Consider the following 22,575-nt stretch of genomic DNA (forward strand, 5'->3'; position numbering starts at 1 on the left):
ACAATAAAATTCAGCATCATGCCTTGACCATATCACATCACAACATGCCCTGCAAAAACAAGTTAGACGTCCTCTACTTTGTTGTTGCATGTTTTACGTGGCTGCTACGGGCTTAAGCAAGAACCAATCTCACCTACGCATCAAAACCACAACGATAGTTTGTCAAATAGACTCCGTTTTAACCTTCGCAAGGACCGGGCGTAGCCACACTCGGTTCAACTAAAGTTGGAGAGACAGTCGCCCGCAAGCCATCTATGTGCAAAGCACGTCGAGGGAACCGGTCTCGCGTAAGCGTACGCGTAAGGTTGGTCCGGGTCGTCTTGTCCAACAATACCGCCGAACCAAAGTATGACATGCTGGTAGGCAGTATGACTTGTATCGTCCACAACTCACTTGTGTTCTACTCGTGCAAATAACATCAAACCATAAAACCTAGGCTCGGATGCCACTGTTGGGGAACGTAGTAATTTCAAAAAATTTCCTACGCACACGCAAGATCATGGTGATGCATAGCAACGAGGGGAGAGTATGATCTACGTACCCTTGTAGATCGCAACGGAAGCGTTGACACAACGTAGAGGAAGTAGTCGTACGTCTTCTTCCCGATCCGACCGATCCAAGCACCGTTACTCCGGCACCTCCGAGTTCTTAGCACACGTACATCTCGATGACGATCCCCGGGCTCCGATCCAGCAAAGCGTCGGGGAAGAGTTCCGTCAGCACGACGGCGTGGTGACGATCTTGATGTTCTACCGACGCAGGGCTTCGCCTAAGCACTACAACGATATGATCGAGGTGGAATATGGTGGCAGGGGGCACCGCACACGGCTAAGGGACGATCTCAATCATCAACTTGTGTGTCTAGAGGTGCCCCCTGCCTCCGTATATAAAGGAGCCAAGGGGGAGGGGTGCGGCCAGCCCTATGGAGGCGCAGGAGGAGTCCTACTCCTACCGGGAGTAGGACTCCCCCCCCCCAATCCTATTCCAACTAGGACTCCCAAGGGGGAAAGAGGGAGAGGGGTGGCCGGCCACCTCTCCTAGTCCTAATAGGACTAGGGGAGGGGGGAGGCGTGCAGCCCTTATGGGCAGCCCTTTCACCTTTCCACTAAGGCCCACTAAGGCCCATATGACTCCCGGGGGGTTCCGGTAACCTCCCGGTAATCCGGTAAAATCCTGATTTCACCCGGAACACTTCCGATGTCCAAACATAGGCTTCCAATATATCAATATTTATGTCTCGACCATTCCGAGACTCCTCGTAATGTCCGTGATCACATCCGGGACTCCGAACAACCTTCGGTACATCAAAATGCATAAACTCATAATAACTGTCATCGTAACGTTAAGCGTGCGGACCCTACGGTTCGAGAACAATGCAGACATGACCGAGACACGTCTCCGGTCAATAACCAATAGCGGGACCTGGATGCCCATATTGGCTCCTACATATTCTATGAAGATCTTTATCGGTCAGACCGCATAACAACATACGTTGTTCCCTTTGTCATCGGTATGTTACTTGCCCGAGATTCGATCGTCGGTATCCAATACCTAGTTCAATCTCATTACCGGCAAGTCTCTTTACTCGTTCCGTAATACATCATCTCACAACTACCATATTAGTTGTAATGCTTGCAAGGCTTATGTGATGTGCATTACCGAGAGGGCCCAGAGATACCTCTCCGACAATTGGAGTGACAAAACCTAATCTCGAAATAAGCCAACCAAACATGTACCATTGGAGACACCTGTAGTACTCCTTTATAATCACCCAGTTACTTGTGACGTTTGGTAGTACCCAAAGTGTTCCTCTGGTAAACGGTAGTTGCATAATCTCATAGTTATAGGAACATGTATAAGTCATGAAGAAAGCAATAGCAACATACTAAACGATCGGGTGCTAAGCTAATGGAATGGGTCATGTCAATCAGATCATTCAACTAATGATGTGACCTCGTTAATCAAATAACAACTCATTGTTCATGGTTAGGAAACATAACCATCTTTGATTAACGAGCTAGTCAAGCAGAGGCATACTAGTGACACTTTGTTTGTCTATGTATTCACACATGTATTATGTTTCCGGTTAAGACAATTCTAGCATGAATAATAAACATTTATCATAATTATAAGGAAATAAATAATAACTTTATTATTGCCTCTAGGGCATATTTCCTTCATCTATATCCAATGTGGTACTTAGTACTCACTCTACATGTCATCCCAGTCTTGGTTCTCTTGTGGTTTCTCTTGCTTGCGCTGGTCAGTAGGTGTATCTGTGTTATTTAACCTTGTTTGCGCAGGTTCATCCCATCCTAAGCCAACTCAAGACCACAAGGTAAGTATATGCATCACAGTCATGTGAATGAGAAGTTCTTGCTGATGTACATACTGTTTGCAAGAAGGACTCATGAACATGAAGGTACATTTCTCACATTCACATCATTTGCTCTGATGCATATAGCCAAGATACATGTAACACATTGCTTACTCTGTCATGTTTATGCATACACATGCTCCTATATTCAATATTCACATGATTGCATACATGTAGGGGGAGCCTATGCATGTTACATGTCTTTCCAAAGCTTTACCTGCTATTCTCTATATCTTTATCTAAAGCTTTGATGTATGTTGTCATAAATTACCAAAAAGGGGGAGATTGAAAGCACAAGTGCTCCCTGGGTGGTTTTGGTAATTAATGTGAACATATCTCTTGTTGGACTAACACTTTTACCTAGTATGTTTCAGATAAGTTCAACAATGGAGTGGCATGGACTAGAGGATGTGGAACCCCTTCAAGATGCTAAGGACAAAGGATTGGCTCAAGCTTCAAGATCAAGACTCTACATTTTCTATTTTAGTGATCCAAGATCACATTGAGTCTATAGGAAAATCCAATACTATCAAGAGGGGATGAGGTGTTGCTTAATGGCTTGCTTGCTCAAAGTGCTTAGTGATATGCTCCAAAACCCTCAACTACCTTCCCACATCCACATATGACCTAAACCAAAAGTCAAACTCAGCCCCACTGATTCTATCTATCCGGTGCCACCGAGTTTCAGATGTCATAGCCACTGCCACAAACCCTAGCAAATTGGTTTCACCGATAGGGATCTCGGTCTCACCGAGATGGGATTGTAATCTCTCTGTGTATGTCCATTACCAAAATCGGTCTCACCGAGTTTGAGCAAACGGTACTACCAAGATTACAATGTAAACCCTCTGGTTAGCTTATTACCAAAATCGGTCCCACCGAGTTTGTGTAATCGGTCTCACCGAGTTTGCCTGACCAACTCTCTGGTTAGCTTATTACCAAAATCGGTCCCACCGAGTTTGTGTAATCGATCACACCGAGATTATGTTATGCCCTAACCCTAACCATATCGGTCCTACCGAGTTGCATCTCAGTCCCACCGAAAATCCTAACGGTCACTAGGTTTGCTGAATCGGTCTGACCGAGTTTAACCACTCGGTCCCACCGAGTTTGGCAAATTATGTGTAACGGTTAGATTTTGTGTGGAGGCTATATATACCCCTCCACCCACTCTTCATTCGTGGAGAAAGCCATCAGAACATACCTACACTTGCAATACACATTTTCTGAGAGAGAACCACCTACACTTGTGTTGAGGTCAAGATATTCCATTCCAACCATATGAATTTTGATCTCTAGCCTTCCCCAAGTTGCTTTCCACTCAAATCTTCTTTCCACCAAATCCAAATCCTGTGAGAGAGAGTTGAGTGTTGGGGAGACTATCATTTGAAGCACAAGAGCAAGGGGTTCATCATCAACCCACCATTTCTTACTTCTTGGAGAGTGGTGTCTCCTAGATTGGCTAGGTGTCACTTGGGAGCCTCCAACAAGATTGTGGAGTTGAACCAAGGAGTTTGTAAGGGCAAGGAGATCGCCTACTTCGTGAAGATCTACTGCTAGTGAGGCAAGTCCTTTGTGGGCGACGACCGTGATGGAATAGACAAGGTTGCTTCTTCGTGGACCCTTCGTGGGTGGAGCCCTCCGTGGACTCGCGCAACCATTACCCTCCGTGGGTTGAAGTCTCCATCAACGTGGATGTACGATAGCACCACCTATCGGAACCACGACAAAAACATCCGTGTCTCCAATTGTGTTTGAATACTCCAAACCCTTCTCTTTACATTCTTTCAAGTTGCATGCTTTACTTTCCGCTGCTCATATACTCATTGCATGCTTGCTTGATATGTACTGTGTTTGTTAAACTTGTGCTTAAACTCCACTTAAACCTAAGAATATTAAAAACTGCAACTTTTGGCACTTAGTGTCTAATCACCCCCCCTCTAGACACCTCTTCTCGATCCTTTCAATTGGCATCAGAGCTTTGGTCTCCATTTCCTTGGTTTAAACACCATTGGAGGAAGATGGATGTGTCTACTTTGGGGAGTCTTAGACATAGAGTGCCTATTCTTGATGGAGAGTATTTTCATGAGTGGAAAAATGAAATGCTTGAGATTTTCAATGAATATCATTTGAACAAATACATTACTAGCCCTTGTGCACCTCATGTTGATCCTTTGCACCCTACCCTAGATGAAGATATTGACATGATTCACAATCTTAGAACTGTTGAGCTCATCATTAGAGGCTTGCCTAGAAACTTGATTAGATGTTTGCCTACTCTCAAGTGTGCCTACACCATATGGAGATTTCTTGAGGAACGATTTCCAGATTATTCCTTGAAAAATTTAGATGAAATTCTCCATAAGTCTATTGCCTTGAGTAAGATGAACTCTAGTGATCCTAGCTTTGGTGATTGTCTATTTGAGCTTACCAATCTCATGCGTGCTAAAGGAAATGTTGGAATCATTAGCGATATCATATCCGAAGCTATTAGAATTCATAAAGGTAACCATTGTGATGATCATTTATCTAATGAATTACCCTCTCTAGGAATTGATCAATCACAAGATGATGTTGAACATGGATACTGTGATGAAGATGATGATAGTGACTATGATCTTGATGATGCAATGAGGCATTTTGATCTTATGGCAAATCTTCGCGGCTACATGGCTGGATGAAAGGAATGGGTCCTTGATAGGGGATGTACTGATCATATGATCGGAGATAAAGATATGTTCCATGAGCTTGCTGAAAACGACGGCCCTCGAAAATATGTCACTTTTGGTGATAATTCAAAGGGTAAGGTGGTTGGCCTTGGTAAGGTGGCCATCTCACATGATAGCTCCATACAAAATGTCATGCTCGTTGAATCTCTTGGATACAATTTACTTTCAGTTTCTAGACTTGCGGATTTCGGTTTCAATGTCTTATTCACTGAAGTAGATTGCCAAGTGTTTCGTAGAGACAATCATAAAATGGTCTTTACCGGTATACGTAGAGGAGATCTTTACATTGTTGATTTCACTAAAAAGGCTCAACCTAGAACTTGCTTAATTACCAAATCTTCTAAAGGCTGGTTGTGGCATAGAAGACTAGGTCATGTTGGTATGCGAAATCTTGATAAGCTTATTAAAGGTGATCATATCCTTGGAATAAAAGATGTCATATTTGACAAGGATAGACTTTGTAGTGCTTGTCAAGCAGGGAAACAAGTTGGAGGAAGTCACCGCGCGAAGAACATCATGACCACAAGAAGACCACTCGAGCTACTTCACATGGATCTCTTTGGTCCAAATGCCTACAAGAGTCTCGGTGGTAACTCATTTGGTCTAGTCATAGTTGATGATTTTTCAAGATTTACGTGGGTGTTCTTTCTTGATGACAAATCACAGGTCCAAAAGATCTTCAAAAACTTCGCTAGGAAGGCCCAAAATCAGTTTGACGTGAAGATCAAGAAGGTTCGGAGCGACAACGGAACGGAGTTCAAGAACGCAAATGTGGACACCTCTCTTGATGAAGAAGGGATTTCACACGAGTTATCACCTACGTACACACCTCAACAAAATGGAGTTGTTGAAAGGAAGAACCGGACTCTTATCGAGATGGCAAGAACGATGCTTGATGAGTACAAAACGCCAAAGCATTTTTGGGCGGAAGCGGTTGAGACAGCTTGTCATGCAACAAATCGCTTGTATCTTCACAAGCTACTCGCCAAGACGGCATACGAGCTCCTCACCGATAACAAACCCCAAGTTGGATACTTTCGAGTATTCGGCTCAAAGTGCTACATTCTTGATAAGCATCGTCGTTCTAAATTTGCTCCTAAATCTCATGAAGGTTTCCTACTTGGTTATGGCTCAAACTCTCACACTTACCGTGTCTACAACAATTTCACCCGAAAGGTTGAAGAGACGATAGATGTGAAGTTTGATGAATCTAACGGCTAGCAAGTAGAGTAATTGCCAATTGATCTAGGAGACAAAGACCCTTCGGAAGCAATTCAAGACTTGTCCATTGGCAAGATTCGTCCAACGGAAGTGAAGGAGAGTACCTCGTCTGTCCAAGTGGAAGCTTCTACCTCACGACAAGGTGAACCAAGAGTTGATACAGAAGCATCCACAAGTGGGACACGCCAAGATGAAGAAAACGAGGAAGCGCACCAAGATGAACATCAACAACCTCCTTCTCCACCACGACAAGAGAACGACAACGTAAACAATGAAGAAGGCCAAGAAGAAGCACAAGATGAAGAGGATGTTCCACCCCGACCCAAGCAAAAGCTTTCATGAGTTCGAGAAAGAATTGCTAAGGATCATCCCGTCGAGCAAATCTACAATGATATACAAACCGGGAGAATCACTCGCTCTAAAACTCCTTTAGCTAACTTTGGTGAACATTACTCATTCATCTCTAGCATTGAACCTATGAAGGTTGAAGAAGCATTGGAGGATCCGGACTGGATAAACGCTATGCATGAAGAGCTACACAACTTTGAGAGAAATCAAGTGTGGACATTGGTCGAGAAGCCCGACAACAACCACAACATCATTGGTACCAAATGGGTGTTTCGCAACAAGCAAGATGAAGATGGACAAGTGGTTCGCAACAAAGCACGTCTCGTCGCCCAAGGCTACACACAAGTTGAAGGTATGGACTATGGTGAGACATATGCTCCCGTTGCTAGACTTGAGTCTATTCGCATCTTACTTGCTTATGCTAATCACCATGATATCACCTTGTACCAAATGGACATTAAAAGTGCTTTTCTAAATGGAAAAATTGAGGAGGAAGTTTATGTAAAGCAACCTCCCGGCTTCGTCAATCCTAAGAAACCTAATCATGTTTACAAACTTCACAGAGCCCTTTATGGTCTTAAACAAGCTCCTAGAGCATGGTATAAATGCTTGACCAAGTTCCTTATTGAAAAAGGCTTTGAAATTGGTAAAATTGATTCTACTCTTTTTACAAAAAGGGTTAATGGAGAACTATTTGTGTGCCAAATTTATGTTGATGATATCATATTTGGTTCAACTAACCCTCATTTTAGTGAGAAGTTTGGAAAGCTAATGTCGGAGAAGTTTGAGATGTCTATGATGAGTGAACTCAAATTCTTTCTCGGTTTGCAAATCAAGCAAACTAAGGAAGGTACCTTTGTCTCTCAAACAAAGTACACCAAGGACTTATTCAAGAACTTCAATATGCAAGAATGCAAAGGTATGACTACACCCATGCCTACTAGTGGACATCTAGATTTGACCAAAGATGGTGAACCGGTTGATCAAAAGGTTTATCGCTCTATGGTTGGTTCATTGTTATATCTATGTGCCTCTCGTCCCGATATTATGCTAAGTGTGTGCATCTGTGCACGATATCAAGCTGCTCCTAAAGAATGTCATCTTAAGGCTGTGAAAAGGATAGTGAGATACCTAATCCATACACCAAATTTTGGCATTTGGTATCCTAAGAGGTCCTCTTTTGATCTTGTTGGCTACTCCGATTCGGACTATGCCGGAGACAAGGTTGATAGAAAATCCACTTCGGGTACTTGTCAATTCCTTGGTAGATCTCTTGTGTCTTGGTCTTCCAAGAAACAAAACTCAGTATCCTTATCCACCGTCGAAGCGGAATACATTGCCGCTGGTTCATGTTGTTCTCAATTACTTTGGATGACCCAAACTCTTAAAGATTATGGGATATATGTGAAACATGTTCCATTGCTACGTGACAATGAAAGTTCTATTAAGATTGCTCACAATCTCGTGCAACATTCTCGAACTAAGCATATTGAAGTTCCTCATCATTTCATTCGAGATCATGTTGCAAAAGGGGACATTAACCTTAAGCATGTTTGCACCGATAAGCAATTGGCGGATATATTCACTAAACCACTTGATGAGAAAGTGTTTTGCATGTTGAGAGGTGAATTGAACATCATTGATGCTTCAAACTTGGAGTAGGAACTCCATTTGATACATGCGGGGCATGAGCCTATGACTAATCCTCGTTATTTCTCTTATGATGCTATTCATATGTCTTGGATATATTTGTACCTTGCATGTTATCTAACCCGTGTAGGTACTTGGTTGAATCTAAATCTATAAGATTGCAACTCACTCACATCTTTAGCAATCTCTACATCACCAAGTCTCTACACAATGGTGGTTGAAGACAAGGAAGCACGAAACCATTCAAACATATCCTTTGGCAAATTATATGTTGAGTCTCATGATTGTCATTTTGGATACACAAGTGTTCTTCCTTGCAAAGCTAACCCATGTAGGTAGATGAACTAAAACTCCAAGTGGTGCTCCCAACCCTTGATGAACTACATCAACCTTGAGCAACCCACACAAGTTCAACTACATGAGCAACATCAACACCACCACCCAAGGTATGTTATTCCATCTTAGAGAAGCTTTACTCCAAGTCATGAGTCAAAGCAACTCGACAAGATGTGAATACATCAAAAGGCTTAAAAGAAAAATGGTAACCCCATTTTGAGCTTAAACGATGAGTATGACCTATGATCAAGTGCTCTCACTTGACTCCTAAGTCAATATACTCTAACATAGGTGACCTTGTCGCCGACCGTCTCTAGATGAAGTTCTCGTATGTCTCTCCGTGCTTTTGTCTCTTGCATATTTGTTCTTCATCTAGAACTTTTAGTTTCTTTTCTTTCCTTTTTGTTCTGCATTTTCTGCATCCAATTCATTGCAAATCTTTCAGTAAATTCCTTGCATATCCTTGTGAGATCTTACTTGTCTAGTGAGCTAAGGTGACAAGTGGTTTCACTCTAATGAACTCGGTCACACCGGTTTGTTCTCTTCGTCCCAACCGAAATCTTTCGGTGCAACCGAAGCACACAACTCGGAGTCACCGATTCCACCACAGGAAAACCAACTTGCCACTTATTCCTGATTTCTGTTCGCTCCAGCTCCACTCAATGATTCTTGTCCTCTACCAGCATCATATTAGACATGCTGCTTTGCTCTGTGACTCGAGGACCAACCCATTTGTATCACATGTCCAGAAGAGCCCTTCTTGGAAATTGATGTCAAAGGGGGAGAGAGATCACATCAAAGCTTAATCCTTCCTATAGGGGGAGAAAGAGAGAATACTCAGGGGAGAGAGTTTCTCAAATAGGAGAAAGTAATATCATCAAAGACCCCAGATGCTTGGTGTTCAAGAGGAGAGATGTCACATGTTTTTAAGAGGGGAAATACATGTTTGGTTGCTTGCTTTAGCTCAAGATCTTTTGTTTCCTTTTTTGTTGCTCTGATTTTCTGTTCCCTATCTTCTCCCAATATCCTATGCAGATTCAGGGGGAGCAAGACATCTAAGGGAAGGAAATCTCTGATTTTATTGCATATCTTTACCTTTGGGGACATGTCTATATCCAATGTGGAACTTAGTACTCACTCTACATGTCATCCCAGTCTTGGTTCTCTTGTGGTTTCTCTTGCTTGCGCTGGTCAGTAGGTGTATCTGTGTTATTTAACCTTGTTTGCGCAGGTTCATCCCATCCTAAGCCAACTCAAGACCACAAGGTAAGTATATGCATCACAGTCATGTGAATGAGAAGTTCTTGTTGATGTACATACTGTTTGCAAGGACTCATGAGCATGAAGGTACATTTCTCACATTCACATCATTTGCTTTGATGCATATAGCCAATATAAATGTAACACATTGCTTACTCTGTCATGTTTACGCATTCACATGCTCCTATATTCAATATTCACATGATTGCATACATGTAGGGGATCCTATGCATGTTACATGTCTTTCCAAAGCTTTACTTGCTATTCTCTATATCTTTTTCTAAAGCTTTGATGTATGTTGTCATCAATTACCAAAAAGGGGGAGATTGAAAGCACAAGTGCTCCCTGGGTGGTTTTGGTAATTAATGTCAACATATCTCTTGTTGCACTAACACTTTTACCTAGTATGTTTCTGATAAGTTCAACAATGGAGTGGCATGGACTAGAGGATGTGGTACCCCTTCAAGATGCTAAGGACAAAGTGTAACACCCTCGATGCGACTATATCTCCCACGTGTCGAGGCACGACTTAGAGGCATAATCGCATTTAAGGCATATGTCGCAAGTGAGGTAATCTTCACACAACCCATGTAATAATAAGGGAAAGAGATTACATAGTTGGCTTACAATCGCCACTTCACACAATTACATGAATAAACATTACATCAATCAAATACACTCATGGTCCGACTACGGAACCAAAATAAAAGAAGAACCCCAAATGCGACAAAGGTCCCCGATCGACCCCAACTGGGCTCCACTACTGACCAACTAGAACGAAACAACACAAAGGACAAGATCTTCATCGAGCTCCTCCTGAGCTTGGTTGCGTCAACTGCACAGTCTCATCGGCACCTGCAAGCTGGGTTTGGAAGTATCTGTGAGCCACGGGGACTCAGCAATCTCGCACCCTCGCGATCAAGACTATTTAAGCTTATGGGTAAGGTAAAAGTATGAGGTGGAGTTGCAGCAGGCGACTAGCATATATGGTGGCTAACATACGCAAATGAGAGCGAGAAGAGAAGGCAAAGCACGATCGATAAAAGTATGATCAAGAAGTGATCCTGGACTACCTACGTCAAGCATAAATCCAACAACCATGTTCACTTCCCGGACACCGCCGGAAAGAGACCATCACGGTTACCCACGCGATTGATTCATTTTAATTAAGGTCAAGTTCAGGTTTTCTACAACTGGACGTTAACAAATTCCCATCTGCCCATAACCGCGGGCACGGCTTTCGAAAGTTCAAATCCCTGTAGGGGTGTCCCAACTTAGCCCATGACAAGCTCTCACGGTCAACGAAGGAATAGACCTCCACCCGAGACATTCCGATCAGACTCGGTATCCCGGTACAACAAGACATTTCGACAGGGTAAAACTAAACCAGCAACACCGACCGAATGTGCCGACAAATCCCGATAGGAGCTGCACATATCTCTTTCTCAGGGCACACTCAGATGAGCGCTCCATACAACTAAAACCAAACCTCGAGTTTCCCCGAGGGGGCGCTACACAGGACTCTAGTTTGGACCAACACTCAGAGGAGCACTGGCCCGGGGGGGGGGTAAAATAAAGATGACCCTTGGGCTGGCCGACCCAAGGGAAAGAAAAAGGCTAGGTGGCAAATGGTAAAACCAATGTTGGGCATTGCTGGAAGAGCTTTACTTAAGGCAAACTGTCAAGGGGTTCCCATAATAGCCCAACCGCGTAAGGGACGCAAAATCCGGGAACATAACACCGATATGACAGAAACTAGGGCGGCAAGAGTGGAACAAAACACCAGGCATAAGGCCGAGCCTTCCACCCTTTACCAAGTATATAGATGCATTAAGATAACATAGCAATATAATGATATCCCAACAAGTAAATAAAAGATGTTCCAACAAGGAACGGCCTCCGATCTTCACCTGCAACTAGCAACGCTATAAGAGGGGCTGAGCAAAGCGGTAACATAGCCAATCAACGGTTTGCTAGGACAAGGTGGGTTAGAGGTTTGACATGGCAATTTGGGAGGCTTTCAAGCAAGTGGTAGGCATCGTAGCAATGGCATAGCAAAAGAGCGAGCAAACTAGCATAGCAAAGATAGTAGTGATTTTGAGGGTATGATCATCTTGCCTGAAATCCCGCAAGGAAGAAGAACGAGTCCATGAAGAAGACAAACGGACGTAGACGAACGGGTCCTCACAAACGTGACGTTATCGGAAACAACCCGAAGAAGCAACACCGGAAAGAAGCAAACAATCATGGTAAACAACCACCACATAAACATGGCATGATGCACAATCAAGTATGATGCATGTCCGGTTTAAATATGCATGTCATGGCAAAGTGCACAAACAATCCTACAAATTAAGTGGAGCTCAATATGCAACGGGATGCATATTGACAAAACACCACATCAATTATTTAGTTCTCTCTCGTTTAAGTACCCCAACAATATTAAATGTTGATTAACATGGCAAGAGGTGAAGCAAATGAAAACTAGCTATCTAGGCAAGTTTAAATGAGGCCGGAAACAACGAACAACAATTCCAGAAAATCCTCATATGCATAATTTAAGGTTTGGTACTGTTCTGCCCTAAACATTATTTTAGAGTTGTTAAACATGCAAGATGATGCCACCATGTTAAACTAGACATTTTTCTACCCCATTTACATATAAAGATTATTAAATTCGGAGTTACGGTTATTTAGTTATGAATTAAATCATTTTAACATGGTATAGGAGCAAATTTAATCAAACGACATTTTAAACATGGATGAAAGTGACATATTATTAAACTAGACAAAATTCTGAGCAAGTTTCATATATAAATCATTTTAATCCGATGCACGAATTGTGAGTTATTATATGCATGAACATGAGGGTCTTTTCTGTAAAACTGCGGTCTCAGGATAAATAGACAAATTCACAGATCCTAAAAAAAACATCAACGGGCTGAAACTGGCTGGCCCATTAGTGCACAGGGCATAGGGCTCTCAGGAGGCTCACCATGGGCTTCAGCCCGGATCGGTGAGGTGGGACTGGGCCTCGGTCAATGGCCGAAGAGGAGGCGGCCCAAGCGCGCGGAGGCGCGGTCAACGGGTCGAGCGGGGTCGAGGCGCTCGTCTTGGAAGCAGAGGAAGCAGGGGCGCGGCGGCACTGGTGGACAGCGGCGAGGCAGGGGTACTCCGGCGGGTTGGCGGGATTGGAGCGGACGGGCGGATCTGGCCCCGGGGACCTCGTTCTCAGCGACGGCGAGGTCGGTGGGTCGGGAAGCCCTCTCCGGCAGCAGTCCCTGGTGAGAGAGGGAACGGGTGAGAGAGAGAGAGGGGAAGAAAAAAATAGGAGAAGAAAGGGAGAGGCGCGGGTCTGGCCTGAGAGATGGCGGCGCGCCGGGGAGGTCCGGTCACCGGAGTACGCGTCGAGGCGGCGGGGTCCTCCGACCGGCAACGCGGGCGGGGTCCTGCGAGCGGATCTGGCAGGAGGAGGCGGCGAGGCTCCAGGCGGTGGTGCGTTGCGGTCGTCTCGGGCCCAGATCGGCACGGGCGGGCCGCAGATGGGTCAGGCGGGCCGCGGTGAAGTGGGGCACTGGGGAGGCGACGTGGAGGCCTGCGAGTGGCTGCGGGAGGCAGGGTAGGCGACGTGGCAGCGCCCGGTTGGCCAGGGCGACGCCTCAGGTGGCGGCACGGCCTTTGGCAACGCCCCAAGTGGCGACGGGGAGGTGGCTGCGCGCGGAAATTGAGGAGAAGGTGGCTGGCGGCTGCGGGGATCCCGAGGGGAAGGCTAGAAGTAGGTGGAGGGGGGTTTAGGGTTCCAAAAATGGAAGGGGAAGGTCTATATATAGACAAGGGGGCTAGGTTAGGGGGGATTTTGGAGCGTTTCGAAGCCTCCGATCGCGATCTGACGGACCAGAACGGAGGGGGGGTTTAGGTGGGCTGCAAGTGGGTTGCGAAAAGAGGTTGGGCTGAGAGGAGAGGAGAGGAGTGCAGCCCGGCAACTGTTTCCGGAGACCGAAAACGTCCGATGTTTGACCGGCTATACTGCCGCTATAGTTATCCGTTGGGGCATCAAACGAACTCCGAATGCGATGAAATTTGACAGGCGGTCTATCTACACTATAATAAGACCACACGTCAAATCTCATCCCATTCCGAGAACATTTTCCGGCCACTTATAAAATAATATTTCGGGCATGTCGCGGGCGCGTGCAAGTGTGTCTGGGCTCAAAACGGACAACGGAGAGAACTCGGAGAACCCGGACGAATGCAAGTTTTAAAAACATGATGATGCAATGCACATGATGACATGATATGCAATGCATGACACGCAAGCAATGACAAGGCAACAACAGCGAATAACTGGACGACACCTGGCACATCGGTCTCGGGGCGTTACACAAAGGATTGGCTCAAGCTTCAAGATCAAGACTCTACATTTTCTATTTTAGTGATCCAAGATCACATTGAGTCTATAGGAAAAGCCAATACTATCAAGAGGGGATGAGGTGTTGCTTAATGGCTTGCTTGCTCAAAGTGCTTAGTGATATGCTCCAAAACCCTCAAATACCTTCCCACATCCACATATGACCTAACCCAAAAGTCAAACTCGGCCCCACCGATTCTAACTATCCAGCGCCATCGAGTTTCAGATGTCATAGCCACTGCCACAAACCCTAGCAAATCGGTTTCACCGATAGGGATCTCGGTCTCACCAAGATGGGATTGTAATATCTTTGTGTATGTCCATTACCAAAATTGGTCTCACCGAGTTTGAGCAATCGGTACTACCGAGATTACAATGCAAACCCTCTGGTTAGCTTATTACCAAAATCGGTCCCACCGAGTTTGTGTAATCGGTCTCACCGAGTTTGCCTGACCAACTCTCTGGTTAGCTTATTACCAAAATCGGTCCCACCGAGTTTGTGTAATCGGTCACACCGAGATTATGTTATGCCCTAACCCTAACCATATCGGTCCTACCGAGTTGCATCTCAGTCCCAATGAAAATCCTAACGGTCACTAGGTTTGCTGAATCGGTCCGACCGAGTTTGACCATTCGGTCCCATCGAGTTTGGCAAATTGTGTGTAACGGTTAGATTTTGTGTGGAGGCTATATGTACCCCTCCACCCACTCTTCATTCGTGGAGAAAGCCATCAGAACATACCTACACTTCCAATACACATTTTCTGAGAGAGAACCACCTACACTTGTGTTGAGGTCAAGATATTCCATTCCAACCATATGAATTTTGATCTCTAGCCTTCCCCAAGTTGCTTTCCACTCAAATCTTCTTTCCACCAAATCCAAATCCTGTGAGAGAGAGTTGAGTGTTGGGGAGACTATCATTTGAAGCACAAGAGCAAGGGGTTCATCATCAACACACCATTTGTTACTTCTTTGAGAGTGGTGTCTCCTAGATTGGCTAGGGATCACTTGGGAGCCTCCAACAAGATTGTGGAGTTGAACCAAGGAGTTTGTAAGGGCAGGGAGATCGCCTACTTCGTGAAGATCTACCGTTAGTGAGGCAAGTCCTTCGTGGGCGACGGCCGTGATGGAATAGACAAGGTTGCTTCTTCGTGGACCCTTCATGGGTGGAGCCCTCCGTGGACTCGCGCAACCGTTACCCTCCGTGGGTTGAAGTCTCCATCAACGTGGATGTACGATAGCACCACCTATCGGAACCACGACAAAAACATCCGTGTCTCCAATTGCGTTTGAATACTCCAAACCCTTCTCTTTACATTCTTGCAAGTTGCATGCTTTACTTTCTGCTGCTCATATACTCATTGCATGCTTGCTTGATATGTATTGTGTTTGTTAAACTTGTGCTTAAACTCCACTTAAACCTAAGAATATTAAAAACTGCAACTTTTGGCACTTAGTGTCTAATCACCCCCCCCCCTCTAGACACCTCTTCTTGATCCTTTCAACATCAAAATGCACATGATGAAGTTCTCTATGAAGAACAATGAAGTTCAATCGGTAAAACAAAAATAAAATAAACGCAGTTCGTAAAAAAAGTTAAAATCCAAAACAACACAAATGTTAAGAAAACGCATCCGAAAAGAAAAGGTCTACATTCAAATAAGTGCCACACACAAAATGGGGGGCCCAACCCCCCTACCCCTCTCGTAGGGAATGTAGTAAGTACAGGCAAAAAAACAGATGCAGTACGCAGCACTAGAAAAATGTTGTGCATTTCGTTACACGAGGCAGTACGGTTTAGCAAATCCAGTTCCGGATTACCTACATTGTGAATAAAAACACGGTATAGAAGATAGAGAAAAAGTCATAAAAATTGTGGAATACATTGTACTCTATTGCACATGATGAAGTACGCACATGTAGACAACATGCAGTTCTCCGTTGCACATGATGCAGTGCGGTACTCTAACCAATGCAGTTTCGTTATCACGCATGATACATAAAACATCACAAAATGCCCGTTCGCACAGAAAGTGGTGGTTAAAAAAATCTACTGATAAAAAAACACCACATTCGCATACAACCACCCAATCGGAGCGGTTCCATCGCCACAAACCCACGATCATAGACGCAACACCAACCCACGATATGCACAAACCGCATCGTCGCCGAGATCGTGCAGTTCATCCGATGTGGCCATCCCACACCACGCCCTCCCCTTAAATTTGGAGCCCTGCCATAGGCCTTCTCATCCACAACAACAAGTATCCATTGCGCTGGCACCAAATCGCTCCATCACATCCATCTCCACGCAAAACACCAAGCCCCACTACCGGCGATGGCGTTCGCCGACGAGTACAAGGACGTGGAGGCCCACGGCAACACCAAGTTGCACGTCATCCACACCAACGACGAGAACCAGGTGGCGATCACCCTCGCGCAGTACGAGTGCCACCTCAGCCTCCAACGCCACAAGATCGTCGGCATTGATCACGAGTACAACAACGAGCCTGAAGCGACGCAGAAACCCGCCCTCTGCCAACTCTGCATCAGCAAGAAACACCCGGTGCTGCTCTTCCAACTGGGCGCCGCCGAAAGGAGCACCGTCTTCGACAACTTCCTCGCCGACCCCAGGTACACCTTTGCAGGCTTCTCCATCGACGGCGACAAAAACAGGCTAGAGCGCGTCAATCTGGAGGTCGCCAACTTCGTCGACATCTAGAAGGAGTGGAGGGTGCCCGAGGCAACCAAGGAGTTGGACTCCCTTGGAGACGTCTCCGGCATGCTCATCGACGACTACTACAACAACATGAAGAAGAAGATCACCAACGACAAGCACAAGCGGTGGGCCACCCTGCCTCTGTCCATGAGGCACATTGAGTACGCGACAAAGGACGTCTACACAGCGTACGAGATATGGAACCGCATCACCCTCACCCAGGACGGGCTTCGCCGTGCAAAGCTTGAGAAGGAGGAGCCCCCCAAGAAGCGCACCATGAGTAGCTAGGGATGGGGAGACGCTAACTGGTGAAGAAGAAGAAGATGGTGCCGGCCAAAGAGCCAACAATGCCAGCGTTGTTTTAGAATTATCATCAAATTTGCTTTATGTTGTTTGCTTACGTATTGTTAGTTTGCTTGTGATCATTTGCTGAACTTAGTTTGCTTGCCATGCAGAATCGATTGTAATGATGTGAACTTTGATTATGTTTTCTATGATAATTTGTTTTCTGTTGTTTGCTCATTTATCATTAGATTCGAGCAGTCTGCAAAATATGATGTATGCAGTGCAAGTTGTGTACCAATGCAGTACAAACTCTGTTCAAATGAAGTTTACACATACCCAACAAAGCAGTGCACGCCCCTAAATTTGGAAAAACGAATAGATAAGATAAAAACACAAAAAGAAAAATGTGATCTATATATGTAGTGCGGAAATATATGAACGTGCAGTACAGAAACGTAATCAATCCAGTACGGGTTATGTTTACTAAGCAGTGGACTCCCCTACATTGGAAAAAAGATTACATAAGAGCAAAAACATGAAAACAAAAAAATGACAACTGTGCATGTAGTACGGACTGCGTGCACATGTAGTACAGAACCCTGATCAGTGCAGTGCAAGGATGGTTTGGTAAGCAGTGCACGCCCTAACACTTGAAAAAAATGTAGTGCGAAAATATATGAACGTGCAGTACAGGAACATAATCAATCCAGTACAAGTATGCTTACTAAGCAGTGCACTACACTACATTGGAAAAAAGATTACATAAGAGCAAAAGCATGAGAACAAAAAATGAGAACTATACATGTAGTACGGAATGCGTGCACATGCAGTACAGAACACTGATCAATGCAATGCATGGATGATTTGCTAAGTAGTGCACACCCTAACATTTTAAAAAACAAGTAGAAAAAAATTGACCACCCAGGTGCATCCAGCCCCAGCCAGTCTCGTAGTAGGTCTGTGCCCAACGTAGGCGAGCTGTTCGGAGCCACAATGCATGGGTCCGGGCGCACATGGGCCCACATGTCATAGAGCATAGAGCAGTGAGCGCCGTCTATAAGCGCCCAAACAAGTAACCAGAGGAGTTCGATGCTGCTGCCTCGCCAGCGCTTATAAACAGGTCGGGCGCACCTTCCACGGGCGAGGTGGAACTAAACATTAGGCCGCACACAACGCACCGGGAACCAGCCGTGCTCACAGGCCGACTTGGGCCCAATGTGTCTTCACTCCCCGAACACAGGCCCAACACACAAAAAGAGAGGCCACTGAATTTTTTTAAAAAAAATCCAACATACCATACACAAACGCAAGCCCAACCACGCGTTCCGCGGTTCGTCTTGATATGACAATGCAGTTCTCTATTTTCAAGTAAGCAGTCCTCTTGCTACTCAAATGCATTCGCGGACACTGAATCAGAACCAATCCGCCACCTAACACCAACCACAAACATTTATTACTTCCGTTGGTCAATTGGTTGCATAAAAACATATCCATTCGTGCTCCAGACTAACACAACTCCTTCCCCCGTTCCTCTTTCTATTCAAATCGTAGATCTAGGGTTCATCCCATCCCCAGTTCTTCTATGGAATTCCACTGAACCCGCCATGGACTGTAAGTGCGGGTGTTTGGCAAGGATGGCGCCGATAGCGGACACATGCGTGTGCGCAGAAGGTCTAGAGCTCACCAACACCGAGTGGCCCAGCATGCTCGGGTGCCTGACGATACCCAACAGGGGGTTTCACCCGCCATTTCTTCATCGCCTCACACCCACAGATCTATAGGAAAGTTGGGTATGTTTTTCCCCCTCACAATTTTGGACATAATCTACCTGCAAATCCACATCTGAATATATAGTTCAATCAATTTGTTCAGTATTGTCAACAAAAATACAAAACATAATCTGTATTGTTGTTCAAATTTGTTAGCTATTAAGACTAGATGCTTCCACCTATTTTTCTTCAGTACCACAACACACGAACAAAAAAGAGGGTCAGTAGACCAGTATTGTAGTTCTCTTAACATGCTAGTGAAGTACACTGTAAATGACCTTGCAGTACAAACATGTTATAGTATAATATATATCCTAGTAAAACTAGAGGTCAATTCCGTATATAAGTTTGTTTATACATTGCAACTACTTTTATAAAAAAAAATATTAGTCATATATATGTACATATTTAACACAACATAAAACAGATCATCCTAAGTATAAAAAATGGGTATATATATGTTCATACATTGTTATTTACTTATAGACATTCTTTTTCCATACTTTCCAAAATGCAGAAACTGCCATCCACAGTAAAATTTCCTGCTCCGAGTTCAGGGAAGGTTACTTTGGAGACAGAACACAAGAATGGGTATGGAGACATGCAAGCTGACTACCACATCGACTCTGAAGAATGCATCAACTAACTACTGGTTGGAAAGAATTTGTCTCCCAGAATGGCTTTGAGGTCGGAGAAGTGGCCATACTGTTTTTCTACAAAGAAGAAGACTCCCTGAAGTTCACAATATTTGCACTGTAGGCAGTCTAAATATGAAGCAAGCCATCGGTGGCATATTTCTAATGCTTTGCAAATGTTGTACGCTTTTAAAATTATGTCCACCAGACACTTTGAACAGTGCCTATTTAAAGTATGCAACCTCATCTGCATCATTTTATCACCCATTTTTAGACAAGTTGCTGCTGGCAATAATGCAGTTCTCTCAAACACATAGTTGGTCCTAAAATATAAAAAAAGCAGTCATTTGAACAGCAACAATGCAATGTGAATGGTCGAAACTTTGCAGTTAACATATGATGTTCAAAAGAATTCTCATAGTATTCAGTTCAAAAAAATTGTCATAATAACTATTCACCTAACAAAAGCATATAATGGACCATCTATTCTAATAGCACAATAGAGGATTAACCATGCTGCTAATGCAGTACGAAAGTACATATTATGCAGTCCTCTAAAACACATAATGCAGTTTAAGAAAAGAGAAATCTCATAAGCTGCCATCACCACTGTAATACAGCTAAAACAAAGTACACTGCTAATGAAAAATGCAGTGCACTACAGCGTATGCTAGAACAACAACAATAAAATTAAAGCAGTAGAAATACAGATATGTCGTAGACTAACAGATGTGCCAATTCAATCGCACTTACATAATTCGCCTAACAATTGTCCAACAACTAAACTATCGAAAAATACCCCGCAAAAAACTACATCGAACACACGGCAAACTGGACAAACAGCATCAGCTTTTATTTAAAAATTGCAAATCAAAGAATGAGAATTATACCCGCAATACAATGAATTAAAACCAACAGCGACAGTAATTACAAGATTCGAAAACACATATCAAAAAAGACCAAATCAACATTGCGAAGATAAACCTTGTAGTCAAATCAATGTTGAAGACAAACCAAATGCGAAGATAATGCAATCATGATGCCAAATGAAAATCTTCAAGAAGGTTTGGTGGTGGCATTACCCACCGTATAGGAAGTATTAGACCCAGACACGGCACCCAATTATCGTGGTGCTCCGAAGTCAAATTCCGCGTTAATGTACTCACACTTAGAGGGTAAGTCTTCAATGATTAAAGATATACATTACTTCGTGTGTTGGACATCTAAGTCATCAACATACATAAGCATTAGGATGTGTGTCCAATCACACGACATTTGAGGATTCTAAGATATTTAGCTCACACTGCAGCTTGCAAAACCTTTTCTCATCCAAGGGCTTTGTGAAGATATCTGCTAATTGCTCTTCAATGTTGATGTGAATGATATCAATATCTTCCTTTATGACATGATCTCTGAGAAAGTGATGACAATGGATCTAAATGTGCTTTGTCTTCGAGTGCTGAAATGGGTTGTTGGCAATCTTGATGGCGCTTACATTGTCGCAGTAGAGCGGTACATGCTTTAGATGGATGCCATAGTCCTTGAGAGTTTGCTTCATCCATAGAAGCTGAGCGCAGCAATGTATTCGGATTCAGCAGTGGAGAGTGATATACAGTTCTACTTCTTTGAAGACCAACCGACAAGAGATCATCCAAGAAAGTGGCATGTGCCTGATGTGGACTTGCGATCAACCTTGTCACCAGCATAATCCGCATCTGAGAATCCAACTAGATCAAACTCTGAGCCCTTTGGATACCATAATCCTAGTGTTGGGGTGTAAGCCAAATATCGAAGAATTCGCTTCACAGCTAAGTGATGTGATTCCTTTGGTGCCGCTTGGAGTAGGGCACACATGCAAACGCTAAGCATTATATCAGGCCTAGATGCACATAAGTAGAGTAAACAACCAATCATGGAGCGGTATACCTTTTGATCGAACTCTTTATCATTGTCATCGGGGCCCAATTGGCCTTTGGTTGGCATTGACGTCGTGTACCCTTTGCAGTCTTGCATTCCAAACTTCTTCAGGCAATCTTTGAGGTATTTTTCTTGTGATATGAAGATGCCATTTCTCTGCTGATGGATTTGAAGGCCACGGAAGAATTTCAGCTCACCCATCATGGAAATCTGATATTGCTCTTGCATCATATGCCCAAACTCATCACTGTATCTCTTGTTAGTGCAGCCGAAGATAATGTCATCCACATAGATTTGGCATACAAATAGTTCGCCATCATATGTCTTTGTGAAGAGAGTGGGATCAAGGGAACCAGGTTTGAAACCTTTGCTCTTCAGGAAGTCTTTGAGTGTGTCATACCAAGCATGAGGGGCTTGTTTAAGGCCATACAGTGCCTTGTTGAGCTTGTATACCATATCAGGACGCTTTGGGTCTTCAAAGCCATGTGGTTGTGCAACATACACTTCTTCTTCAATTTTGCCGTTGAGGAAAGCACTCTTTACATCCATTTGGTACAGAAGAATGTTGCTATGATTGGCATAGGCTAGCAGTATGCGAATGGCTTCAAGCCTTACCATAGGAGCAAAGGTTTCATCGAAGTCAATCCCTTCAACTTGTGTGTAACATTGAGCAATGAGACGAGACTTGTTTCTGACAACTTGACCATGCTCATCTTGTTTGTTGCGATAGATCCATTTGGTGCCGATGATATTGTGCTTGCGAGGATTTGGACGCTTAACTAGCTCCCATACATTGTTCAGCTCAAACTTTGAAGCTCTTCTTACATAGCTTGAATCCATTCAGGTTCCATGAAGGCTTCATCAAATTTCTTGGGTTCAGATATAGAGACAAATGCAAAGTGCCCACCGAAATTTGCT

At 44.1% G+C, this 22,575-nt stretch overlaps 1 protein-coding gene across 1 annotated transcript; it reads left to right on the plus strand.

Annotated features, from left to right (window-relative positions):
- The first annotated feature begins 16,670 nt into the window (after nt 1-16,670).
- LOC147979232 (uncharacterized) lies at nt 16,671-17,054 on the plus strand. The gene has a single exon (XM_087515092.1). The coding sequence runs from the start codon at nt 16,671-16,673 to the stop codon at nt 17,052-17,054; it is 384 nt and encodes a 127-aa protein (XP_087371218.1).
- Nucleotides 17,055-22,575: the final 5,521 nt, after the last annotated feature.

Source organism: Triticum urartu, chromosome 3A (assembly GCF_056163025.1).
Source record: "Triticum urartu cultivar PI428250 chromosome 3A, HENAU_Tu73, whole genome shotgun sequence".
Taxonomy (NCBI): domain Eukaryota; kingdom Viridiplantae; phylum Streptophyta; class Magnoliopsida; order Poales; family Poaceae; genus Triticum; species Triticum urartu.